Source organism: Bubalus kerabau, chromosome 8 (assembly GCF_029407905.1).
Source record: "Bubalus kerabau isolate K-KA32 ecotype Philippines breed swamp buffalo chromosome 8, PCC_UOA_SB_1v2, whole genome shotgun sequence".
In the NCBI taxonomy this organism is placed as follows: Eukaryota; Metazoa; Chordata; class Mammalia; order Artiodactyla; family Bovidae; genus Bubalus; species Bubalus kerabau.
The window spans coordinates 107,526,035-107,551,633 of record NC_073631.1 but is presented as its reverse complement, the minus strand read 5'-3'; the positions used below and the strand labels follow the sequence as shown (position 1 = coordinate 107,551,633).

The 25,599-nt window shown below is 39.0% G+C and overlaps 1 protein-coding gene across 9 annotated transcripts in view; it reads left to right on the top strand.

The window, feature by feature from the left end:
• Positions 1-13,243: 13,243 nt before the first annotated feature.
• The window catches only part of BRAF (B-Raf proto-oncogene, serine/threonine kinase), a 165,713-nt gene continuing 153,357 nt past the window's right edge, over positions 13,244-25,599 (top strand). For 5 of the 9 annotated variants that reach the window (XM_055591098.1, XM_055591099.1, XM_055591103.1 and 2 more), the window contains exon 1: positions 13,245-13,561. In XM_055591098.1, the coding sequence (XP_055447073.1) occupies positions 13,430-13,561 (132 nt within the window). In that variant the 5' untranslated portion in view covers positions 13,245-13,429. Of the gene's footprint in view, positions 13,562-25,599 lie in introns of all 9 variants that reach the window. The other 4 variants (XM_055591101.1, XM_055591102.1, XM_055591107.1 and 1 more) reach the window with 3 other exon arrangements.

Here is a 25,599-nt window from a genome sequence, read left to right as displayed (position 1 = left end):
GTGAGAAAATTCTCACTTGATAGGTAGAGAGATGCATTATAGGGTCTTAAAAAACCTGAGCAAGATACAGCAAAATTTTGTTTCATGATTCTTATTGTCTATAAATCATGACACAAAATGGTTTAATTCCCGTGTGTCAGAAAATGAAAGGTATTTTCAAACAAAATTTATCAAAAGTAGATCCTAGGCAGGTCATGTAAGAAGAAGGTAAAACTTAATGTATTACTTTTATATAATAAAAACTGTTTCTTCCAACACAGACATACAGAAGAGCTGAAAGAATAGTATTACAAACACATTATCTGTCTAGATTCCCCAATTGTTAATATTTGTACCTTTTCTTTATCTCTTTCTCCATTTGTTTCTCAGCCATTTTAAAATATGTTGCAGATATGACATTTCAGCCCTAAACACTTCACCACTCATCTCATAGAAATAAGATTATTAACATTAATTAAAAGTTGCCATTTAATATATAGCCCATATTTCGATTTTCCCAACTCTTCCTAACATATCTCTTATAGTTTATTTTCTTATCCAGGATTCAGTTAAGTTTCATGTATTACATTTGGTTGTTATAGCTCTTCATTCTGTTTTAAACTAGAATAGTCCTCTGCCCGTGACTTCTTTTGTTTTTCACAATAGTGAATTTTTAAAGAGTTAGAGAGCTGGTCGTCTTATATTTATAATGTCCCACATTCTGGCTCTGATTGTTTCCTCATGATTACGTTCAGGTTGAACGCTTTTGGACCCAAACACAACACAGACGATGCACTGCATTAGGACTTATATAGGGAACTGTCCCCCTATTGGTGATGCTAAGCTTTATTACTTGGTTAATATAGTGGCTCCCAGATCTCTCCATTGTAAATATACACTTCCCCTTTATAATTAACAAGAGTCCGTGTGGTGGTATTATGAAACCATAAGACTGTCCTGTTCCCCAGCAGTTTTTTACCCAATAATAGTTTCAGCAACTCTTCATGGTCCTGACCTAGACTAATTACCACACTGGTGGTTGCAAAATGGTGATTCTTCTAATTCTATCATATCCTTGCTCTGGCATGTACATGGTACATCCTGTGCAAACTCATTTTATACATTTACGGTCCCAGAGGGATGAACCATTTTTTAAAGAAGTTCATGCTACTTTTGGGGTCACAAAGAGTCAGATACGACTGCGTGACTGAACTGAATGCTACTTTTAATGGAGAATGGCATTTCAAAATCAAGATCCAGGTACCAGATATGCGTACTACTTTCCTAGGCACTTCTTTCAGTGGGCAGAGCTAACAAGCTATGAACTGTATCTATACCAATCTATGAATCTACATCTATATCAATACAGAATACACATATACATAAGTACCTATATACTTCTATATGCAATATATATACACATAAGTATTTATATACTTCTATGGTAATATATATATACACATAAGTATTTATATACTTCTATAGTAATATATATATACACATAAGCACTTACATATATACAGGACTTCCCAGGTGGTTCAGTGGTAAAGAATCTGCCTGCCAATGCAGGAGACACAGGAGACTTGGGTTTGATCCTTGGGTTGGGAAGATATCCTGGAGGAGGCAACGGCAACCCACTCCAGTATTCTTGCCTGAGAAATCCAATGGACAGAGGAGCTTAGCGGGCTGTAGTGAAGGGAATGGCAAAGAGTCAGACACGACTGAGCATATATATGCATATATATACATACGTATACACGCACACACACAAAAGTAGTTATATAGTATGCATATATACTCTATATAGGTATAGATAGATAAAGATATATATTTATCTTTATAAATAAATAAAGATAAATATATATCTTTATAAATAAATAAAGATATCTTTATTTTATAAATAAAGATATATAGATTATAAGTACTTATAAAGATATACGTTGACCTCTTGAACAATGCAGGGGTTAGGGGCACTGACCCTCCTTGCCCTTGAAAATCCATGTATAAGTTAGAGTTGGCCCTCTGTATACACAGTTCCTCTATATTTGCATTTCTGCATCTGTGGATTCAACCAACCTTGGGTCATGTAGTACCATAGTATTTACTATTAAAAAAGACCTATAGATAGGTTAACCTGTGCAGCTACAATCCGTGTTATTCAAGGGGCAGCTGTACACAATTATATAGCATTTGGCCTTGGAGTACAAAATGAATCAGGGCAAAGGCTAACAGAGTTTTGCCAAGAGAATGCACTGGTCAAAGCAAACACCCTCTTCCAACAACACAAGAGATGAGTTTACACTTGGACATCACCAGATGGTCAATACCGAAATCAGATTGATTATATTCTTTGCAGCTGAAGATGGAGAAGCTTATATAGTCAGCAAAAACAAGACCAGGAGCTGACTGTAGCTCAGATCATGAACTCCTTATTGACACATTCAGACTTAAATTGAAGTAGGGAAAACCACTAGACCATTCAGGTATGACCTAAATCAAATCCTTTACAAGTATACAGTGGAAGTGGAAAACAGATTCAAGGAATTAGATCTGATAGAGTGCCTGAAGAACTATGGATGGAGATTTGAAATATTGTACAGGAGGTGGTGATCAAAACAATCCCCAAGAAAAAGAAATCCAAAAAGGCAAAATGATTGTCTAAGGAGGCCTTACAAATAGCTGAGAAAAGAAGAGAAGTGAAAGGCCAAGGAGAAAAGGAAAGATACAAGCATCTGAATGCAGAGTCCCAAAGAATAGCAAGAAGAGATAAGAAAGCCTTCCTAAGGGAACAATGCAAAGAAATAAAGGAAAACAACAGAATGGGAAAGACTAGAGATCTCTTCAAGAAAATTAGAGATACCAAGGGAACACTTCATGCAAAGATGGGCACAATAAAGGACAGAAACCATATGGACTTCACAGAAGCAGAAGATACTAAGAAAACGTGGCAAGAATACACAGAAGAGCTATACAGAAAAGATCTTAAAGACCCAGATAACCATGATGGTGTGATCACTCACCTAGAGCCAGACATCTTGGAGTCCCAAGTCAAGTAGACCTTAGGAAGCATCACTACGAACAAAGCTAGTGGAGGTGATGGAATTCCAGCTGGCCTATTTCAAGTCCTAAAAGATGATGCTGTGAAAGTGCTGCACTCCATATGCCAACAAATTTGGAAAACTCAGCAGTGGTTAGACTAGAAAAGGTTAGTTTTCATTCCAATCCCAAAGAAAGGCAGTGCCAAAGAATATTCACACTACTGCACAATTGCTCTCATTTCATATATTTGCAAAGTAATTCTCAAAATTCTCCAAGCTTGGCTTCAACAGTATGTGAACCCAGAGCTTCCAGATGTTCAAGTTTGATTTAGAAAAGGCAGAGGAACCAGAGATCAAATTGCCAACATCTGTTGGATCATTGAAAAAGCAAGAGAAGTCCAGAAAAATATCTACGTCTGCTTCATTGACTATGCTAAAGTCTTTGACTGTGCAGAGCACAACAAACTGAAAAATTCTGAAAGAGACGGGAATACCAGACCACCTTACCTGTCTCCTGAGAAGCCTGTATGCAGTCAAGAAACAACAGTTAGAACCAGACATGGAACAATGGACTGGTTCAAAATTGGGAAAAGAGTATGTCAAGGCTGTATATTGTCACCCTGCTTATTTAACTTCTACACAGAGTACATCATGGGAAATGCCAGGCTGGATGAAGTACAAGCTGGAATCAGGATTGCTGGGAGAAATATCAATAACCTCAGATATGCAGATGATATCACCCTTACGGCAGAAAACGAAGAGGAATTAAAGAGCCTCTTGATGAAGGTGAAAGAGGAGCGTGAAAAAGATGGGTTTAAAACAAAACATTCAAAAAACAAAGATCACAGCATCCACTCCCATCACTTCATGGCAAATAGATGGGGAAACAATGGGAACAGTGAAAGACTTTATTTTTGGGGGCTCCAAAATCACTGCAGATGGTGACTGCAGCCATGAAATTAAAAGATGCTTGTTCCTTGGAAGAAAATCTATTACAAACCTAGACAGCATATTAAAAAGCAGGGACAATCTTTGCCAACAAAGGTCCATACAATCAAAGCTATGGTTTTTCCAGCAGTCATGTATGGATGTTAGAGGTGGACCATTAAAAAAAACAGCACCAAAGAACTGATGCTTTTGAACTGTGGCGTTGGAGAAGACTCTTGAGAGTCTCTTTGACTGCAAGGAGATCAAACCAGTCAATCCTAAAGGAAATCAATCCTGAATATTCATTGGAAGGACTGATGACGAAGCTGAAGCTCCATTACTTTGGCCACCTGATGCAAAGAACTGACTCGCTGAAAAAGATCCTGATGCTGGGAAAGATTGAAGGCAGGAGAAGAAGGGGACAACAGAGCATGAGATGACTGGATGGGATCACTAACTCAAAGGACATGAGTTTGAGCAAGCTCTGGGAGATGGTGAAGGACAGGGAAGCCTGGCATGCTGCAATCCATGAGGTTGCAAAGAGTAGGACACAACTGAGCCACTGAAACAACAACAACAACACTTATATAGTAGCAAGTTTTTACACAACTGATATACTTATTAACATACATTTTTCTAATTGTATCATTTCTTCTCTGTATATTAACTAACATATATTCTTTTAAAAATTATACAATGTGTATGTGTGTATGTATATATGTGTGTGTGTGTGTGTGTGTGTATTTTCCCCACTAAATCTTATGTTAGTACTACTACATTCCAATTAAATGCAACACCACAGCATTCTTCTTCAAATTCCCCTATTCCATTTGTGTTTCTACTTTTTGCACAGTATGAACCCAGATTCCCAATAGCAATATATGTACTCATTTGCTCTATGCTACAATAACTACAAACTGTTTCAGAATTACAAAACCAAGATTACTACCAATAATAAATGTAAATAAAGATTTATTTGCAATTAATTTTGTGTTTAGACTCTTTTCCAGTAAGTACTTAATCCAAAGCAGAAGCACTAGGAAATGTAAATAATTTATTTACATTAGGGATTTGATATTATGCAACTGTGGATCTGGGTAGACAGTCTATGTGAGACCAGTGTTTCTGGGTCTACTGATGGAAACCATGAGGAGGGACTGCAAACTCTCACCACTCAGGGCTCTCATGACAACTCCCATGATGGACATCCTGTAGGAGAACACAGTGCTCTCCACCACAGTTAAAAGTGCACTCCATAGAAATGGTAGCAGTTATTGGCATTTCTGGCTTATGAAAGAGAGCCACCAAAGAGCTCTAAAAGTTACCCTCACAAATTCATTTCTTACATCTTTGGTGAAGAGACTTTGGATCCTCTCACGGGATAGATGTACCCTCTTATGTAAGTCCATGAATCAAAGTAAATTGGACATGGTCAAGCAGAACATCACCATATTAGGAATCAGTGAACTAAAATGGATGGGAAAGGGCAAACTTAATTCAGATGACCATTATATCTACTACTGTGGGCAAGAACGGAGAAAGCAATGGCACCCCACTCCAGTACTCTTGCCTGGAAAATCCCATGGATGGAGGAGCCTGGAAGGCTGCAGTCCATGGGGTTGCTGAAGGTCGGACACAACTGAGCGACTTCACTTTCACTTTTCACTTTCATGCATTGGAGAAGGAAATGGCAACCCACTCCAGTGTTCTTGCCTGGAGAATCCCAGGGACGGGGGAGCCTGGTGGGCTGCCATCTATGGGGTCGCACAGAGTCGGACACGACTAAAGTGACTTAGCAGCAGTGGGCAAGAATCCCATAGAAGAAATGGAGTAGCCCTCATAGTCAACAAAAGAGTCCGAAATGCAGTACTTGGATGCAGTCTCAAAAGTGACAGAATGATCTTGGTTATTTCCAAGGCCAACCATTCAATATCACAGTAATCCAAGCACATGCTCCAACCACAGATACTGAAGAAGCTGAAGTTGACCAGTTCTATAAGACCTTCTAGAACTAACACAAAAAAGAGGTCCTTTCCATCATGGGGGATTGGAATGCAAAAGTAGGGACTCAAGAGATACCTGGAATAACATGTAAGTTTGGCGATGGTGTACAAAATGATGCGGCATAAAGACTAACAGAGTTTTGCCAAGAGAACACACTGGTCATAGAAAACACCCTTTTCCAACAACCCAAGAGATGACTCTACACATGGACATCACCAGATGGTCAATACTCAAATCAGACTGATTATGTTCTTTGCAGTCGAAGATGGAGAAGCTCTATGCAGTCAGCAAAAACAAGACCTAGAGCTAACTGACTCTGGCTCAGATGATCAGCTCCTTATTGCAAAATCCAGGCTCAAATTGAAGAAAGTAGGGAAAACCACTAGGCCATTCAGATATGACCTAAATCAAATCTCTAATGATTATATGGTGGAAGTGACAAAGATTCAAGGGACTAGATCTGGTAGATAAGAGTGCCTGAAGAACTGTGGATGGAAGTTTGTAATGCTGTGCAGGAGGCAGTGATCAAAACCATCCCAAAGAAAAATAAATGCAAGAAGGAAAAGTGGTTATCTGAGGAGATTTTACAAATAACTGAGGAAAGAAGAGAAGTGAAAGGCAAGAGAGAAAAGGAAAGATATATCTAACTGAATATAGAGTTCCAGGGAAGAGCAAGGAGAAATATGAAGGCCTTCTAAAGTGAACAATGCAAAGAAATAGAGCAAAAAAATAGAATCAGAAACACTAGAGATCTCTTCAAGAAAACTGGAGACTCAAGTGAACATTTTATGCAAGAATGGGCACTATAAATGGCAGAAGCTATAAGGACCTAACAAAAGCAGAACAGATCAAGAAGCGGTGACAAGAATACAGCAGTGACAAGAATACCACTGTACAAAAAGGTCCTAATGACTCAGATAACCATGATGGTGTGGTCACTCACCTAGAGCTGGACATCCTGGAGTGTGAAGTCAAGTGGGCTTTAGAAAGCATTACTATGAACAAAGCTAGTGAAGATGACAGAAGTCCAGCTGAGCTATTTCAAATCCTAAAAGGTGATGCTGCTAAAGTGCTGCACTCCATATGTCACCAAATTTAGACAACTGAGCAGGGGCCACAGGATTGAAAAAGTTCAGTTTTCATTCCAATCCCAAAGAAAAGCAATGCCAATGACTGTTCAAATTACCACACAATTGCGCTCATTTCACATGCTAGCAAGGTTATTCTCAAAATCCTTCAAGCTAGACTTCAGTAATATGTGAACTGAGAACTTCCAGATGTACAACTTGAATTTTAAAGAGGCAGAAGAACCAGAGATCAAATTGCCAACATCCATTGTATTATGAAGAAAGCAAGGGAATTACAAAAAACATCTACTTCTGCTTCATTGACTAAGCTAAAGTCCTTCCCTGACCGTGTGGATTACAAAAAACTGTGGAAAATTCTTAAAGAGACGGGAATACCAGACCATCTTACCTGCCTTCTGAGAAACCTGCATGGGTGTCAGGCAACAGTTAGAACTGGACACGGAACAATGGATTGGTTCCAAATTGGGAAAGGAATATGACAAGACTGAATGGTATCACTCTGCCTATTTAATTTATATGTAGAGCACATCATGCAAAATATCAGGCTGGATCAATTGAAAGCTGGAATCCAGACTGATGGGAGAGATGTCAACAACCTTAGATATCACTCTAATAGCAGAAAGTGAAAAGGAACTAAGGAGCCTCTTGATGAGGGTGAAAGAGGAGAGTGAAAAGGATGGCTTAAAACTAAGATCATGGCATCCTGTCCCATCACTTCATGGCAAACAGAAGGAGAAAAAGTGGAAGCAGTGACAGATTTTATTTTCTTGGGCTCCAAAATCACTGTGGATGTTGACTACAGCCATGAAATTAAAAGATGCTTGCTGCTTGGAAGAAAAGCTATGACAAACCTAGACACCATATTAAAAAGCAGAGACATCACTTTGCAAACAAAGGTCTGTATAGTCAAAGCTATGGTTTTCCAGTAGTCATGTACAGATATGAAAGTTGGACCATGAAAAAGGCTGGGCGTTAGGGAACTGATGCTTTCAAAACTGTGGTGCTGGAGAAGACTCTTGAGAGTCCCTTGGACAGCAAGGAGATCAAACCAGTCAATTCTAAAAAAATCAACCCTGAATATTCATTGGAAGGACTGATGCTGAAGCTCCAACACTTTGGCCACTGACATGAAGAATCAACTCATTGGAAAAGACCCTGATGCTGGGAAAGATTGAAGGCAAAAGGAGAAGGGGCCAGCAGAAGTTGACATGGTTAGACAGCATCACTGACTCAATGGACATGAATTTGATCAAACTGGAAGACAGTGGAGGACAGAGGAGGCTGGTATGCTGCAGTCCATGGGGGTCACAAAGACTTGGACATGATTTAGTGACTGATCAACAACAATGGGATATACTTAAGGAGATGGTCAGCAGGTCTTAAAGGATGTAAGAGGATTCTGGGAAATAGGTCCAGTGGAGATAATTTAACACAGTAAATCCACCATAGTCTCCAGTCAGGAAATGAATTAATCATTTTATCTGTATGTGTGTTAGTTGTTCAGTTGTGTCCAACTCCTTGCAGCCTCATGGAATATAGCCCTCCAGGCTCCTCTGTCCATGGAATTCTCCAGGCAAGCATACTGGAGTGGGTTGCCTTTCCTTTCTCAAGGGGAATCTTCCTGATCCAGGGATTGAACCCAGATCTCCTACATTGCAGGCAGATTCTTTACCATCTGAGCCACCAGGAAAGCCCTTTCTCCATATAGTTATGTTATTAATTTGATGTGAAATTAGATTTAGTTTTTTAGATTGTACTTTTTCATTTATTTACACTCATAAAGTAAAACCAAATTAAAAGGTATACTCAGGTAACTCAGGGAAGTCTGGCTCCCATCATACCTCCTCCACCCTGCTATGACCCATCCCTTATCAGTACTATTTTCAATATATAGATATAGTTTCCCATATTTTATATGGAAAGCTACACCTACACCTTGAAATAAAAGCAAACTTTAAAAATTCAGCACCCCATATTACCAAATTCACAAAGAATGTTCCAAAGAACTCCAATTAACAAGACCAAGGATAGTATAAGCAAGATGTTATAAGATTAAATAACATATTTATATAACTATCCTCTGTTAAATGTTAGAAATATAATATTTAATAAATTTCATGAATTAAAAAGCAAGATCTTCCTTCAAGAGTTAAAGTCTGAGAAATAGAATTTCAGTGGAAGAGATGAGCAACGCTAAAATGACTGAAAACCTAGACTTGATGTAATAGCATTTTATTTTAAAAACAACAAAGGTCTTTTTGTTGACTATAACTTCCTATGTAAGAATAATGGGGTGGGGTTGCTTATATGATTTTTTTATAATATTAACAAATGCATGGTTCCTATATTATTGCAATGAGAGAGTCTATTCTTTGTTAGTTGGACCAAATCTGGAAAAGTGTTTAATTCACAGGACCACGTGTTAAGAGGAACATTGAAAAGAGTACACAGAAAGAAGAGAAAAATGCCTTCAGAGAACTTCCTTCAAATATTTGAAAGCAGTTACACAGAATAAGAAACAGATTCATCCTGTGTTCTTCTATAAGGCAAAACTTAGATCAGAATATAGATGTCACAAAGAGAAGGATTTCAAGTTACAGTTGAATAGAGTATTGTATTAGTGAGGTCTCCCTCACTAAAGTATCTGAGTAGATTCTAGAATTCTACAGACGAGATTCCATGTGTCTCTCAGTAGGAAGGTTGTGCTAAATCAATTCTGATTCTATTTTCTGTGTGCACCTACTTATGAGAGTAATCTACTATTAAACAACACAGGAAGTATTATTTGTAATGATGACCTTGATTAATAAAGAAAATATTCAACTGTGATTAGCTATACAGCATTGAACATGGTTGGAGTTTCTAAGCTTCCTAGAAGCCTTTTACCAGATTTCAGTAGTTGACAACATTCATGAGGGATGGTCAAGTCTGGCTGATGGATGGGACTATTCAGTGTCTACTGAAATGCAGGTTTCAGGATAGAATCACCAGTTGAAAATAAACATATAGTCAGGGAAGAGAGGGTCAGACATTGCAGCAAGGCTTTGTAACAGTCTCAGGCATCCACTGGAGCAATGTTCTCACCTAGGCTGTTTTCCAGCATTCTGTGAAAACATGAATGTTGTAGGGGGAAAGGGAATGAGCATGTGTGCTCAGTCATGTTCAACTCTTTGTGACCCCAAGGGGATGGTGAGCAAAAGCTAAAAGAATTGTGTTGACTAAAATGTCTGCAAGACTTTAGAACGCAAGATAATACTGCTTTGATGCCCATATGGCATGCTATAACACAAAAGGGAGGTGTTATTTCTGTTTCTGCTCAACACAAACTGGCTTGGCTCATTACAGGCTCCGAGAACACAGTGTCACTGTTTTGTGTAGAGGGTTTCAGCACATCAACACTGTCTATGTCAGCAATGAGATTTAGGGGGGAATGTCCAAGATGAGAGAGTTAGGCTGTGTCCAAAGGCCAAGGACCTGCATTTATTTTTGCAAACTGTGGAGGCCTCCAAATCTAAAGAAAGAAGGTAAAGGCTTCTTCATGACCATACTGAGATATGTCTTGGCAATTCTCTGTAATTAAAGGGGGAGAGTGTAAGTGAAGAATCCCCACTGGAGAAGGTGAGGGTACGTAGCCATTTCTACAGAGTAGCTATTTCATTATTCTAAAGATGACCTATCTGAAATGAAATATGTCTGTAAATTCTTTGGCATCTCTTTCGTTGAATTTGGGAAGGATTTCGTGACTTACCCATATCCAATAAAATGTAGTAGAAGTGATGCTGTTTGACTTTGGAAGCTAGGTCATAAAACGCAATACAGCTTCCACCTTGCTTTCAGGAGCCCGAGGGTATGGAGCCCTCAGTCACCTTGTTAGAAGTCTCACCACTCTGAGGTAGCCATACTAGGAGGAAGCTCAGGCCACCTAAAGAGAGGAATTCTGGCTTATGGTCTCAGCTTCAACCATCAGAGATAGGAGGAAATCAGCTTCCCAATGATTCCAGTTCCCCACCACCGAGACACTTCCAGGCAGTTAGTCTTTCCAGTCGAGGTCACAAACATCATGGGACAGAAATAAGCCACATCTGCTATGCCTTGCCTGAATTCTGACTGAGAGGGTGACTATATTTTATAAAGGGCAAACCTATTAAGTTTAATCCTCACAATGGTACAGATAGACAGGACTGGCATTATCATTACCCTCATTTTAGAGACTGGAAGAACAGCAAACGGGGATTTGTGCTTATTAGCCTTGAGATTATATAGCCAAGATGTGGCATGCCGACACTAAAGTACTAATCTTTGGATTCCAAAGTTTATGCTTTCCACTATATTTTTCCATCTGGATTCTGTGGGTCTTTAGAACAGCTTAGGGAAATCAAAGAAAATATATCCAGAATTTGATGATGAAGTCAGAAAATACTGAATAAACAAAAGCTAACAAGAATAAATATTAAATGGATGAGATCCCCCATTCTGTGGAGAAAAAATAAGAGATGATCTACAGATTGTGGCAGATAAAGAAGGTTATACTTTAAAATGCAACCAATGGAAAAAAAATCTTGGAGTTTTAATGTTATGAAGAAGTGAGATGATGTAATATTTCTAGGGGTTGATTTTTTAAAAAATGAAATAGGACAGGACTATTAGAGAATAAAAACTCTGCCAATTGTATTTCTGATGGTATCGAGGGGGAAAGGTGCTACAATTGGCTGCTGGTTCCATGTTCCTCTGCTTAGAATTCCTTATAGTAAAGAAGGGCACTTTAGACTTGTATAGTTCATTGACATTATCCTTTACCATCATCCTCTATCATCATCTTCATTTACACTACTTTTGTCAAGCCATCTTTTGATTTAAATTTAGTGTCTCCAAGAGACTTCTCTACTTAGAAGAAAAGTACAGAGAATACTAAGCTCATCCAATAGGTGGTATTCTAATTTCCCCCTATTGTCCCCTATTTTTCAATGTAGGGGAATATTAGCATTCTGGTTAAACAAGAAGCCTCACACAGAACTCCTTGCCTTGGGAGTAATGATCAGCCCCTGGACTCATATTGACTCTATCCATACACAGACATCCTGCTTAAGATGTCAGTAGAACGGTCTTCTATCTCTTGAATCATGGTGAATACAAGAAGGTCACTGGTGACTTCCCCCCATGGGTAGTCCACTTAGAGCATACCATGACTTGATGCTTAGGTTATTTTGTGATTACCTGTACCCCATCAGGAGTTCACAGTAATTCTCACTGCTTCTCACTCTGACTTTTCCCTTTCTTAAGTTTTTTCCCCAGCATATTTCCCCTTCTTGTCACATAAATGTATTTTTAAATAATAAGTCAGATTTAACGAATTCCATTCTGTAATTGGGCCTCTCAAAGGTAATTTACCTCTCCTCACGTTTTCACGCATATTTTGCATAGAGAATGCCTTGGGCTATTCTGTTTATGAACTGCACAGAAGTATTTAAAATATTTTGAATGATTTTCTGGAAAATTAAATGATTCAAGTTTGGATGCTTCAGATGTCTAGAATGCTCCATGCCTTGTGCAGGCCTTAGTGCATGGAAAGTGATCCACTTTAATTTGTTAAACGAACGAATCTGGAAAACGAAAAGCAGACTAAAACATTTCATTCCTAAACGATGGTAAAGAAAAAAAAAAAAAGCTTTTAGACTTCTATTTAGACCTGCTTTGACAGACCAAATCCTTTAATGAAAAGGATCCAAGCATCATTCTGGTAACCTGGCTTTTCCTAAATATATTTCTATCAAATTCTGCTTGGCTGTTACAACCTCGGGGTTTCAAGTCTTATTTTTATGACTCGGAGACGTTCGTTGTAATGATAATTGAAATAACACAGTAGTATGGGCTTTCCGCCTTCCTCCCTCTAGGATTTCAACTTCTCCAATCTCCTTTTCGAGTAAATCCGACAACACAGAACAGGTTTAGGACTGAGGAGAAGAGAACTAATCGGAGCCATGGAAACGGCCGAGCGGAGGGAACGTGGGAGAGGAGGCTGGGCAGGAGGGGTAGGCACCCTCCCCTGACGACGGCGCAAGGGCGCTCCGAGGATCACGTCACGCACCTCAGGTGACGTCACGACCGTGACACGCGGGTGACGCCGTTGCCGCGGCGACTTCCAGTCGTCTCCGCCCCCTGCCCCCGCCCCGCCCCCCCGGCCTAGCGTCCTTCCCCCAATCCCCTCAGGCTCAGCTGCGCCGGGGGCCGCAGGCCGGTTCCCGAGGTGGCCCAGGCGCCGTCCCACCGCCGACGCCGCCCGGGCCGTCCCTCCCCGCCGCCCCCCGTCCTCCGCCTCCGCCTCCCCCCGCCCTCAGCCTCCCTTCCCCCTCCCCGCCCAGCAGCGGTCGCTCGGGCCCGGCTCTCGGTTATAAGATGGCGGCGCTGAGCGGCGGTGGCGGCGGCGGCGGCGGCGCGGAGCAGGGCCAGGCTCTGTTCAATGGGGACATGGAGCCCGAGGCCGGCGCCGCGGCCTCTTCGGCTGCGGACCCCGCCATTCCCGAGGAGGTGAGTGGCGGCGCACCCTGCACCCCTCTGGTCTCGGGGCTCCGCTGACTGGTGTTTATTTTGGGGGAAAGAGGTGGCGGTGGGGGCTCCGGTTGCCCTCAGCCACCTCCTCGGGGCTCTGCGGGCTGAGAGACTGGCTTTCCCCATCTGTCCCTCCCCACCAGGCAGGAGCTCGCTACGTAAACACACACAATGGCCCAGGGGGGGTTTCCCTGGTCGGCGCTCTGGGCTTGGGGGATTCGGGCAGCCTTGGTGGAGCAGGAGGCTATCAATAGGGGGCGAGACTCGGGGTTGGTCCGAGAAGGTCACGGCTGGCTGAAGGTAGCCAGCCTCGCATCTCCTGGATGTTTTCTTTATTTTTGGTGGTGGTGGTGGAGGGGAACCTGGGGCAGGCATCCTGGTGAAATACCTGGGTTAGTAGCCGGGGCCGGGACCCCAGCCCAAGTTAACGTTGTGTGTAATTATTACATGGTCACGGTGAAGATGGGCGCATCATTCTCTCTCTAACTCTCCCCGACTCTGCCCCTTTTCAGGCCGCTGCCCTCCCGCCGCTTCTCTACTTGTTAGGGCGGAGGGGAGGATTTCTCGTCACCTGTTTTAACCAGCTAATGGTTTTGATCTAGCCTCTACTTTTTCAATCCTAAGTGCCAGTGTTTCCGTTCTTTCTTCCATCCCGACCTCAGACCCCCGGTTCCTAATGTTTGCAGTGTCGCCAGCTGGTAACCCCCATCCCAATTCCACCTGCTTCCCCGCTCCTTTGCCAGTGGTCGGACCTGCCTGTTCCTAACCTCAGCTTCTACTTAAGACGATTTTTTGCACCCCTCTTGTCTTAGTCTTGTTGAGGCCCTCTACTTCATTCCCCCGCTCCGTAACATGTTACGGTCACAAATCCTTCTGGACACTTTGGAACTACTTACTTTCTGAATCCTGAAGCTGTCAAGATTCCGTCAGATTTCACTTGCTTTCCTGGCACCTTTTAGTCGGTCATCCATTGTGCATCCACACCTCTTTGTTTATTCCTACCTGTGGTTTTTAAATAGGTGTGATTGATTTCTTTCTGTCCCATTTTTTTTCTTTTACTTCTTTAGTCCTTCCATCTCTCAGCCACTGTTTATTTTAGTCTCTTATCACCTTGTCAGATTACTTTCTTTACATTTGGGGTTTTATTATGTAAAATGTATTACATAAAATAATACACTTTATTATGCTTTCCAAATAATGAGATAATGTATGGTATGATAACTGTGCATTATAATTATTGATTAGATAATGTGATTTAACGCCATTGACTTTGCTCAAAGTTCTTTCCTTCGTACTACAGCACTTACATTTTATTTCCCAATTCTCATAACGTCTCATTCTTTCTTCTGTCTATGCAGTTCTCTTTTTCCTGCTTCATCATCTTTACTTTGAGATTCATCCCATATGCTTTTACTCTGTTCAGTATCAGTTTGTTCACAATACTGTTTTTCATTCTCTTACACCACTTGCATCTGTGCCCAAGATGCGTTCTGTACTACCATTTGATCTCATCTTAAAATTCTCATTTGTATATATAAATATATATTATAAAAAATAATGGGCATGGGTTATGAATTGTAATTTTCTAATTCTAACATTGTTTTTGTTGAGAACATTGTTTCCGAATTATATAAATATCTCTATGTAGATATATGTGATGTGTGTATGTGTATATATATATATGTGTGTGTGTGTGTATCCTTTACACCACTTCCCATTTACTTTTCTGTTTGCATTTCTGCTCAGATCAGTTTCCTCTAATATCTGTTCATTTCCTCTAGTTTCTTGGATTTTAAGGACAGTGGTCATCCCTTCTTCCATTTCCTAGTTCACTCCATTTTCCTTGTCCCCAGTTGCCATTCATTCTGCTTTGTTTCCTGGCTTTTGGTACTTAACTTGCTGAAGCTTCCTCTTGTCTTCCCCACACCTCCACATTCCTTCTTATTTATAAACAACTTTGTTCAGTTGACATGGAAATTTATTTTTAGAATACATTGTTTTTAATGGATGAATACTTGGGGTCACATCTGCTGTCTATTTTTTCCATGAATCGGATATGCCTTTGTCTTACTCCTCACAGGTGCCTCTAGGCTTGCTTTACTTTGTAGCGCTTGTGTGGTTTTGTTGAATTGCATCCCGAAGAATGGTAAGATTAATGGGGCTTCCCTGGTGGCTCAGATGTTAAAGAATCTGCATGCAATGCAGGAGACCTGGGTTCAATCCTTGGGTCGGGAAGGTCCCCTGGAGAAGGGAATGGCCACCCACTCCGGTGTTCTTGCCTGGAGAATCCCATGGATAGAACCTGGCAGGCTACAATCCATGAGGTCACAGAGTCAGACTGGCCTGAGGGACTGACACTTTCTCTTTCTATGAAATTGTATTTCTGATTGTAACATTATTTTCATTGAGAACTTTGTTTCAAAATTATTAGAACAGTTTGCAGTGATACAGAGAAATTTTTTTTAAGTACATTGTCTGCTATTTTATTTGAAAGGGCCAGATTGTTTGAGCTCTACTCTGAAGATTCTGACTCAGTAGGTGAGAGCTAGGGCCATGAGCTTCTGTATTTGGCATATTTCCTGGGCAGTTCTCATGTGCCAGTACTTGAGAACTTCTAGGCTAGATGAATTCAAGTTTAAATTGGTAATAATTGGAAAAGATATTAGTATCTCTTGAAACCATAAGTATACTCTTAACTAATTTTCAGTAGAAGTGTTTCCCCCTGCCTCCTCCACCGAAGTTTTTATGGCTAGTGATGAATAGTAGTTTTTCCTCCATATTTTCCTGTAAGAGCTTATAATAAATGTATTTGACTGGGGGAGGGGAGAGTAAAGGGTTAAAAATGAATCTCTTTTCAATATGAATATCAGTGTTATAGATGATAGAATAAATTCCTCCAAAAAATAATTTTAAATTTGAAGTTGGCTTACTGTCATCTTTTAAACTGTCTTCCTTATATGCACTTAAGGAGATAATGTTATGATTGTCAAGTGCATAGAACGAAATGAAAGAAAGTGTCTAAAGAATTACCTTACTTGACAGTAAAATGCAGATTTCTAAAAGTTTCTCAGAGGAAAAACACATTTATTATTGAAAAATTAGAAAAATATAAGTGCAAAAAATTTTGGAAAATTATCTGTAATCTTGCCACTAAGATATAATTACTATAAAACATTTTAGTGTATATACATATACTCTTTTTTAATGCTTGCATAATATAATATATGTGGTTTTGTAATATTTTTAAACAGCATCATAAAAGATTTAACATATAGTGTGATTTTAACAATTTTTATGTTTTTAATTTAAGAAATTTTGCTGTCAGACATCTTGAACATAGAATGTAGATTTAGTTTTTTAAATTATGTTGGTAAGTGAACAAATTCCATGTCCTGTATTTGTAAGTATTACTTTGTAGAAGCTCAAAATAGAATATTCTGATAAATGACAGGAGCTTATTAAATATTTATCAAATAAATGTGCTTTTACTTTTGGCATTAAACATTTACTTCTGACCATTTATAGTTCCCTGATGTTACTTTCTTTCTATGACCATATGGTATAGTATGGGACATTATGACAATATGGTATAAAAATGTTTGTGTTTTTTTTTTAATGTGTTATGCCAGGGTATGATATTTATTAACCATTCCTCTTACAGTGTATTTTTGTAGAAAGGAGCCTCTTACAATCACATTACAATTAAAATTGTATTGTTTTCAAGATCTGTTATCACTAACCTTGGTTAAACTGTGTAATTATAATAATGCATTGACTAAGTAGTATTCTGGGATAGTATGTCCTTTATAATGAGGTTCAGTGTGTTAAAATACATTTTTATGAATCATGCCAAACCAGGTTGCATTGCATCATACTTTTAAAAAGTGTTAAGCCCGCTAAACTTTGTGTTTCTACAGTTCTGACTATTGCTGTATGAACTTGTTAAGATACATTTCAAAGTAGACAAAACATGCCTGTTTGTTAAAACCATAAAATAACTGTGTGTCTTTGGTGTTTTTAGCATTCCCTTTCTGTAGTCTTTCTTACCGTTCAATGAACTCCTTCCTTTTGGCTCCACTCACCTCTTCTTTTATTTAGAAATTTTCTGACATCTGTCACTTATGTATACTGACTATTAAAGGAATTGATAGTCAGTAAATGGACAAGAAAGAAACTTTGGAACTGAGTACTCAAATCCTTGAATGTAGTAAAACCTAAAAGCAACTTGATTTAATTGTATTTAGATAATAGGCTAGAAAAATTATATTAAGACTATAGGCTAGAGAAGTCTGATTTATTTTGATTCCCTGTTTCTGGCTTTACTGTTGAGGGAGCTGATCAGGTCATAACAAAAGGAAACCTACACTCTATGAGTGCTGGGGAAGAAAGGGAGGGAGCTTTGTTAGCATTTGTATACTGCTTTGTTAGCGTTTTCTAAGACCTGATGCTTACCTTGTTGAAGAATGAAGCATTTATTTTAGTGTTCTTTTTTCTCCAACCATAAAGCTCTTTTTCTCCTTTAGAAATGCAAAAGTGCCTTTTCCCCCTTGACATCTTGATATTAATTTAGCTGGTACTTAGTGAACATTTTGTGTCATCTTCCTCTTGTATGAAATTCAGTATGTTCCTGTGCTTCCTAAATTTCTGCCTCAAATTGTCATTCAGATAAACCTTTAGAGTCAGTGGCTTTTACTGAATTTTTTTTCCTCAGAAGTTGAATTGTTTTGAGTCCTTTTACTCATTCTTTGTCTAGTTCGTCTGAATTGGTTATCCTGTAAAGTCAGGATCGGCAATAGCTATACAGCTTCTGGATTCAAAATGGATGAGCCTGTTGAGGAGCTTTTCTGTTTTGTAAACAATGCTTGCATGGTCATAACGTTGTAGATAAGAAACCAAAAATCTAGCCTTATTTCTTCTGTTCCTTCCTTAAATATTTGGTGGCGGCATTGACATATTCTGGGAAGTGGTTTTTATTTTTCAGTTTTCTTTTGTCTACCAATCTAATTTACCGTCGCATAATTAGCACGGTAGTCAGAAGAAACTTTAATACAGCCTCTACTCTAACATTAAGCAATTATTTTTTTCTCCCCTCTATCCTCTGAGATTATTTTGGTTTCCATGATTTCTCTTGGGTTTAAAAAACTGTTATTCTTGTTTCTCCCCATATCAGGACTGTGCTTATGGAGGCAAAGTGATGCTCAGTAACATTACATTTCTTTCTGGGTTCTGGGAATGCCCTTGATAAAGAATATAAAAATTGCTCTGAACTCAGTTAACTTTATATCTTCTGGAAGCTCTGTAACATGAAATGAAACATCATTTTTATTCTTGTAATATAGCTGCAATTATTGACAGCACTTTGGGGACAAATGTGCCATAAGATTGTGGTTTTCCAATTACTATAGAGCTCTAGTACTGTTTTTTAAAACACATTAGCGCTGTAACAAATACAGATTTTTGAGTTGCTCTAATATCCATATACATGAAGCAGTTTTTGACTGTTTTGTACATTTTTTTATCCTCATCTGGCACATAGGTACTCAGATATTTAGTGAAAGAATTGGTTAATGTGTACAAAACAGGGAATATAGCCAATATCTTATAGTAACTTTAAATGAAGTACAATCTATAAATTTTTTGCATTATTGTGTTGTACACCTGAAACTAATATAATAGTGTAAATCAACTATACCTCAGTTAAAAGAAGATTTTTTTAAAGAATTGGTGAATGAAACCCTATTAGATATGGTGCACTTGGATTTTCTGTACCATTCATTTCTCTTTTTTTAATGCTACTCATAAAATCAGTTTATTAGATTGACAACCACCTGGTTGGAACAATTTGTTTTGAGGGTATCAGGGACCTTCTACAGAGCTTACCTCAAGGCTCTGTTTAGTCCCACTATACTTTAACTGTTGAAATTCTTCATTTATCTGCATTAGGCATTGATCTCCTTGAAAGAAAAGGAGTTGATGGCTGTAAAAATTTTAGAGCTACTGTTCATGGAAGAGAGATTTGTGCTGACATGAATCTTCCCAAGTGTAGTAATCTGTGTAGAAGATTTTTGGCAACTTGTGTTTAAGGCAGCAATCAGCTGACTTCTGTGTAAAGGGTCAAGTGATAAATATTTTAGGCACTGTGTTTCTAACTGCTCTGTCTCTGTTACAAGGACTGAACACTCAATGATTGTATTGTAGCATAAAATCAGCTAATAGACTGTGTAAATGAATAAGTGTGACTGTTCCAGTGAAACTTATTTATGGACACTGATATTTGAATGTGTCATGAAATATTATTTTCTTTTTTTTTCCATTGAAAAATGTAAAAACATTCTTGGCTTGTGAGCTATACAAAAAACAGCTAGGGTAGGGGCAGATTTAGTTCATGGGCCAAAGTTTTCTACTTAGTCTAATGGAGACTGAGCAGATCATATTTGAGGTTCTGAAGTTAAGGTGTGATTTAGAGTTCTATAAGTTTTTAAAAGTCAGGTTTATTGGGTTATAATTCACACATACTATAATGTACCATTTTAAACACACAACTTGATAAGTTTTGACAGATGTGTATAGTCATGTAACTACTGCCACAATCAAGGTAAAGAACATTTCCATCAAAAGTTCCCTAATTCCTCTTTTCATTTATTTTCCCAGCTACACTACTGCCAGTCTTGACAAACACTGAGCTGACTTCTAGCTTTGCCTTTTCCAAAGTCATAAATGGGGAATCATACAGTATGTGTTACCATGTATTTGGCGTCTTTCATTTAGTTTGATTTTTTTTTTAAGTTGAAGTTTTTTTTCCTCTAACTTAAGCCACTTAGCAGTTTTAAGTATTTTGTTTTTATGTTTTATTTTATGTATTTATTTATGTTTTTGACCGCTTCAGGTCTTAGGTGTGGCATGCAGGATCTTCGTCTCAGTTCAGGCTCTCTAGTGCTGGTGTGCGAGCTCTAGAGTGCTGTGTGCTCAGCAGCTGCAGTGCATGGGCTGAGTGGCTGTGGACCAGGGATTGAACCCATGGCCCCTGCATTACGAGGTGAATTCTTAACCATTGGACCACCAGGGAAGTCCCTAGTTTGGTATTTTTGAGAATCACTTGTGTTTTTGGCATGTATCAGGAATTGGTTTCTGTTTATTGCTTAGCAGCAGCGTATGGATGTTGCGCATTTACCAGTTGATGGGTAGCAGGGTTCTTTCTAGTTTTTAGCAGTTATAAATAAGGTTGCCAAAAATGTTGGGTTCAGGTTTATGTGTGGATGCTGGGTTTTTTATTTCTCTAGTAAGGAGCTAGAACTTGGATTAATGGGTCATATGGTAGGTGTACATTTAATTTTATAGGAAACTGTCAAACTTTTCTAAAGCAATAATACCATTTTGCATTGCCACTCACGATGAATGAGAGTTCCAAACTTTATCCTTGTCAACCCTTGGATTATTAGTCTTGTTAGTTTTAGCAGTTTTAATATGTATGCAGTAGTAGCTCGTTGTGGTTTTAATTTGCATTTTCCTAATGATTAATGATATTTGACATCTGTTTACATGCTTAGTTCCATTCAGTTCAATCGCTCAGTCGTGTCCGACTCTTTGTGACCCCATGGACTGCATTACGCCAGGCCTCCCTGTCCATCACCAACTCCCGGAGTTTACCCAAACCCATGTCCATTGAGTCAGTGATGCCATCCAACCGTCTCATCCTCTGTCATTCCGTTCTCCTCCTGCCCTCAATCTTTCCCAGTATCAGGGTCTTTTCAGATGAGTCAGCTCTTCGTATCAGGTGACCGAAGTATTAGAGTTTCAGCTTCAATGTGAGTCCTTCCAAAGAACACCCAGGACTGATCTCCTTTAGGATGGACTGGTTGGATCTCCTTGCAGTCTAAGGGACTCTCAAGAGTCTTCTCCAACACCACAGTTCAAAAGCATCATCAATTCTTTGGCACTCAGCTTTCTTTATAGTTCAAGTCTCACATCCGTACATGACTACTGGAAAAACCATAGCCTTGACTGGATGGACCTTTGTTGGCAAAGTAATCTCTCTGCTTTTTAATATGCTGTCTAGGTTGGTCATAACTTTTCTTCCAAGGAGTAAGCATCTTTTAATTTCATGATTGCAGTCACCATCTGCAGTGATTTTGGAGCCCCCCAAAATAAAGTCAGTCACTGTTTCCACTGTTCCCCCATCTATTTCCCATGAAGTGATGGGACTGGATGCCATGATTTTAGTTTTCCGAATGTTGAGCTTTAAACCAACTTTTCACTCTCCTCTTTCACTTTTATCAAGCGGCTCTTTAGTTCTTCGCTTTCTGCCATAAGGGTGGTGTCATCTGCATATCTGAGGTTATTGATATTTCTCCCACCAGTCTTGATTCCAGCTTGTGCTTCATCCAGCCTAGCGTTTCTCATGATGTATACTCTGCATATGAGTTAAATAAGCAGGGTGACCATATACGGCCTTGATGTAATCTTTTTCCTATTTGGAACCAGTCTGTTGTTCCATGTCCAGTTCTAACTTGCTTCCTGACCTGCATACAGATTTCTCAAGAGACAGGTCAGGTGGTCTGGTATTCCCATTTCTTTAAGAATTTTCAACAGTGTATTGTGATCCATACAGTCAAACGCTTTGGCATAGTCAATAAAGCAGAAATAGATGTTTTTATGGAACTCTCTTGCTTTTTCTGTGATACGAAAGTTCACAGTTTGTGTATTGTTGAAGCCTGGCTTGGAGAATTTTGAGCATTACTTGAGTAGCGTGTGAGATGAGTGCAATTGTGCAGTAGTTTGAGCATTCTTTGGCATTGCCTTTCTTTGGGATTGGAATGAAAACTGACCTTTTCCAGTCCTGTGGCCACTGCTGAGTTTTCCAAATTTGCTGGCATATTGAGTGCAGCACTTTCAGAGCTTCATCTTTTAGGATTTGAAATAGCTCAACTGGAATTCCATCACCTCCACTAGCTTTGTTCGTAGTGATGCTTTCTAAGGCCCACTTGACTTCACATTCCAGGATGTCTGGCTCTAGGTCAGTGATCACACCATTGTGATTATCTGGGTCGTGAAGATCTTTTTTGTACAGTTCTTCTGTGTATTCTTGCCACCTCTTCTTAATATCTTCTGCTTCTGTTAGGTCCATACCATTTCTGTCCTTTATTGAGCCCATCTTTGCATGAGATGTTCCCTTAGTATCTCTAATTTTCTTGAAGAGATCTCTAGTCTTTCCCATTCTGTTATTTTTCTCTATGTCTTTGCACTGATCACTGAGGAAGGCTTTCTTATCTCTCCTTGTTATTCTTGGGAACTCTGCATTCAAATGGATCTTTCCTCTTCTCCTTTGCTTTTCGCCTCTCTTTTCACAGCTATTTGTAAGGCCTCCCCAGACAGCCATTTTGCTTTTTTGCATTGCTTTTTCTTGGGGATGTTCTTGATCCCTTTCTTCTGTACAGTGTCACAAACCTCCAACCATAGTTCATCAGGCACTCTGTCTATCACATCTAGTCCCTTAAATCTATTTCTCATTCACTTGCTCATATATTTTCTTTGGTAAAGTAGCCATTCAGATCTTTTTATGTAGTTTTTACCTTCTTACTATGGAGTTGTAAGAATGTTGTATACATAACCTGGATACAAGTTCTTTGTTTCAGACATGTGTCTTGTACATGCCTCCCAGTCTGTGGCTTGTCTTTTCATTTTCCTAAATGTTCTTTGAAGAGTAGAAATTTTGTTTTTGATAAAATAAAATTCATCAATTTTTTCTTTTATGTTTCATGCATTCTGTGTCCTACCCAGTATATATTTGCTCAACTTAAGGCTGTAAAATTTTCTCCCATGTTTTCTTCTATAAGTTTTACAGTTTTAGCTTTTACATTTCGGTCTGTGATCCTTTTGGAATTAATTTTTCTATATACTGTGAAGTAAGGGTTAAAGTTTGGTCATTCTTTTTCATATGGATGTCCAGTTTTTCACCTTCCTTGAAGAGACTAACCTTTTTCTGTTGAATTACTTTGGCACCTCTATTTAAATCAGTTGATTGTATTTGAGTTTTATGCTTTGTTTTATTGACCTATATGTCTCTTCTTTGCCTGGTACCACACTGTCTTGATTACTCTAGCTTTATAGTTCAGTCTTAAAATTAGGTAGATCCAGTTTGTAGGATTTTTAGAACTTTAAAATTTGATTTTTAAAGTTCTTTTGTGCTATTGTATTTTTTGACAGGACAGGATTTGTAATTTTCTCCCAGTTCTCAAAGGTGCTTCTATCCAAGAAAAGTTTAAACTCACTGTAGTATATAGTTAATACATCCCTTCCTTGATTTATTTGGTGGAGAGGTTGTGAAAAGTGGCAGATACAGAAAACGTGTTTCATCCAAAATTAACTTCATAAGAAATGAAGAAAATATCTTAGTAGGTGACACCAGAAGGTCAACAGTGTCCTTTTTTTTTTTTTTTAACCTACATTTCAAAAATATTAACTCTATAATCAAGATATGTATAGGTGAAAGTGAATATGTTAAGTTGTTTTTTCACCAAAAAAGTTGTGGAAAATGTCAATCAGGTGGTGGGAGTTACTAGTTTATAATACTAGCTGTGTTATTCTCCATCTTCACTGTGAGTTTTTCCATTTGAAATCTATGTCATGTTCTGTGATGTTCCAGAATTAGCACCTTTATTACTCTTAGAGTTATCATTAAATTGTTTCTACTCAGGATAAGCATATAGTGGTGGTTGGTCATATTTCTTCCTTTTTCATTGGGACCCATAGGACCTATTACCTTGTTTGAAATTACAATGGTGTTAGCTTTTTGTTCCATAGCCTGAAGGGCTTCCCTGCAATGTAAAATGATAGTTGTAGTCATTATTTTCACTTAAGAATTATGAATACATTACCTGATTTTTTTTTTCTTAGTTTCCTTGTGAAGGAAGGAAAACTTAAGACTTAAACATCAGTGAAAGTCTTGGAATACCTGACTTAGTACAGGGTTTTGTGACAGTTGGGAGGGTAGACTATTCAGGCTTCTGTTCATGTTGTAAGTTCAGTTCAGTTCAGTCGCTCAGTCATGTCCAACTCTTTGTGACCCCATGAATTGCAGCACACCAGGCCTCCCTGTCCATTACCAACTCCCAGAGTTTACCCAAACTCACATCCATTGAGTCAGTGATGCCATCCAGCCATCTCATCCTCTGTCGTCGCATCTTCCTCCTGCCTTCAGTCTTTTCCAACATCAGGGTCTTTTCAAATGAGTCAGCTCTTTGCATCAGGTGGCCAGAATATTGGAGTTTCAGCTTTAACATCAGTCCTTCCAATGAACACCCAGGACTGATCTCCTTTAGGATGGACTGGCTGGATCTCCCTGCAGTCCAAGGGACTCTTAAAAGTCTTCTCCAACACCACAGTTCAAAAGCATCAATTCTTCGGCGCTCAGCTTTCTTCACAGTCCAACTCTCACACCCATACATGACTACTGGAAAAACCATAGCCTTGACTAGACGGACCTTTGTTGGCAAAGTAATGTCTCTGCTTTTGAATATGCTTTCTAGGTTGGTCATAACTTTCCTTCCAAGGAGTAAGCGTCTTTTAATTTCATGGCTGCAATCACCATCTGCAATGATTTTGGAGCCCCAAAAAATAAAGTCTGACACTGTTTCCACTGTTTCCCCATCTGTTTCCCATGAAGTGATGGGACCAGATGCCATGATCTTCGTTTTCTGCATGTTGAGCTTTAAGCCAACTTTTTCACTCTCCTCTTTCACTTTTCATCAAGAGGCTCTTTGGTAGTAGTATCTGGCTACTTTGCAAATTTTGAAATGACACTTACAGGGAGAGAGAACCTCAACATTTTTGGAGACTATTTTGAACTGTTGTTCCAAAATCAATGTGTTTTAAAAAAGTATGTGTCTCCTTTTTGTAAGAAAAATGCCTTGTGTTTAAATTGAGAAATACTCTACTTTTGTTTTATATTTTTCTTTTACTAAATATATAACCTTTACAGTAATAACACCAGAAAAATTTGACTGTATTTCCAGAATGGC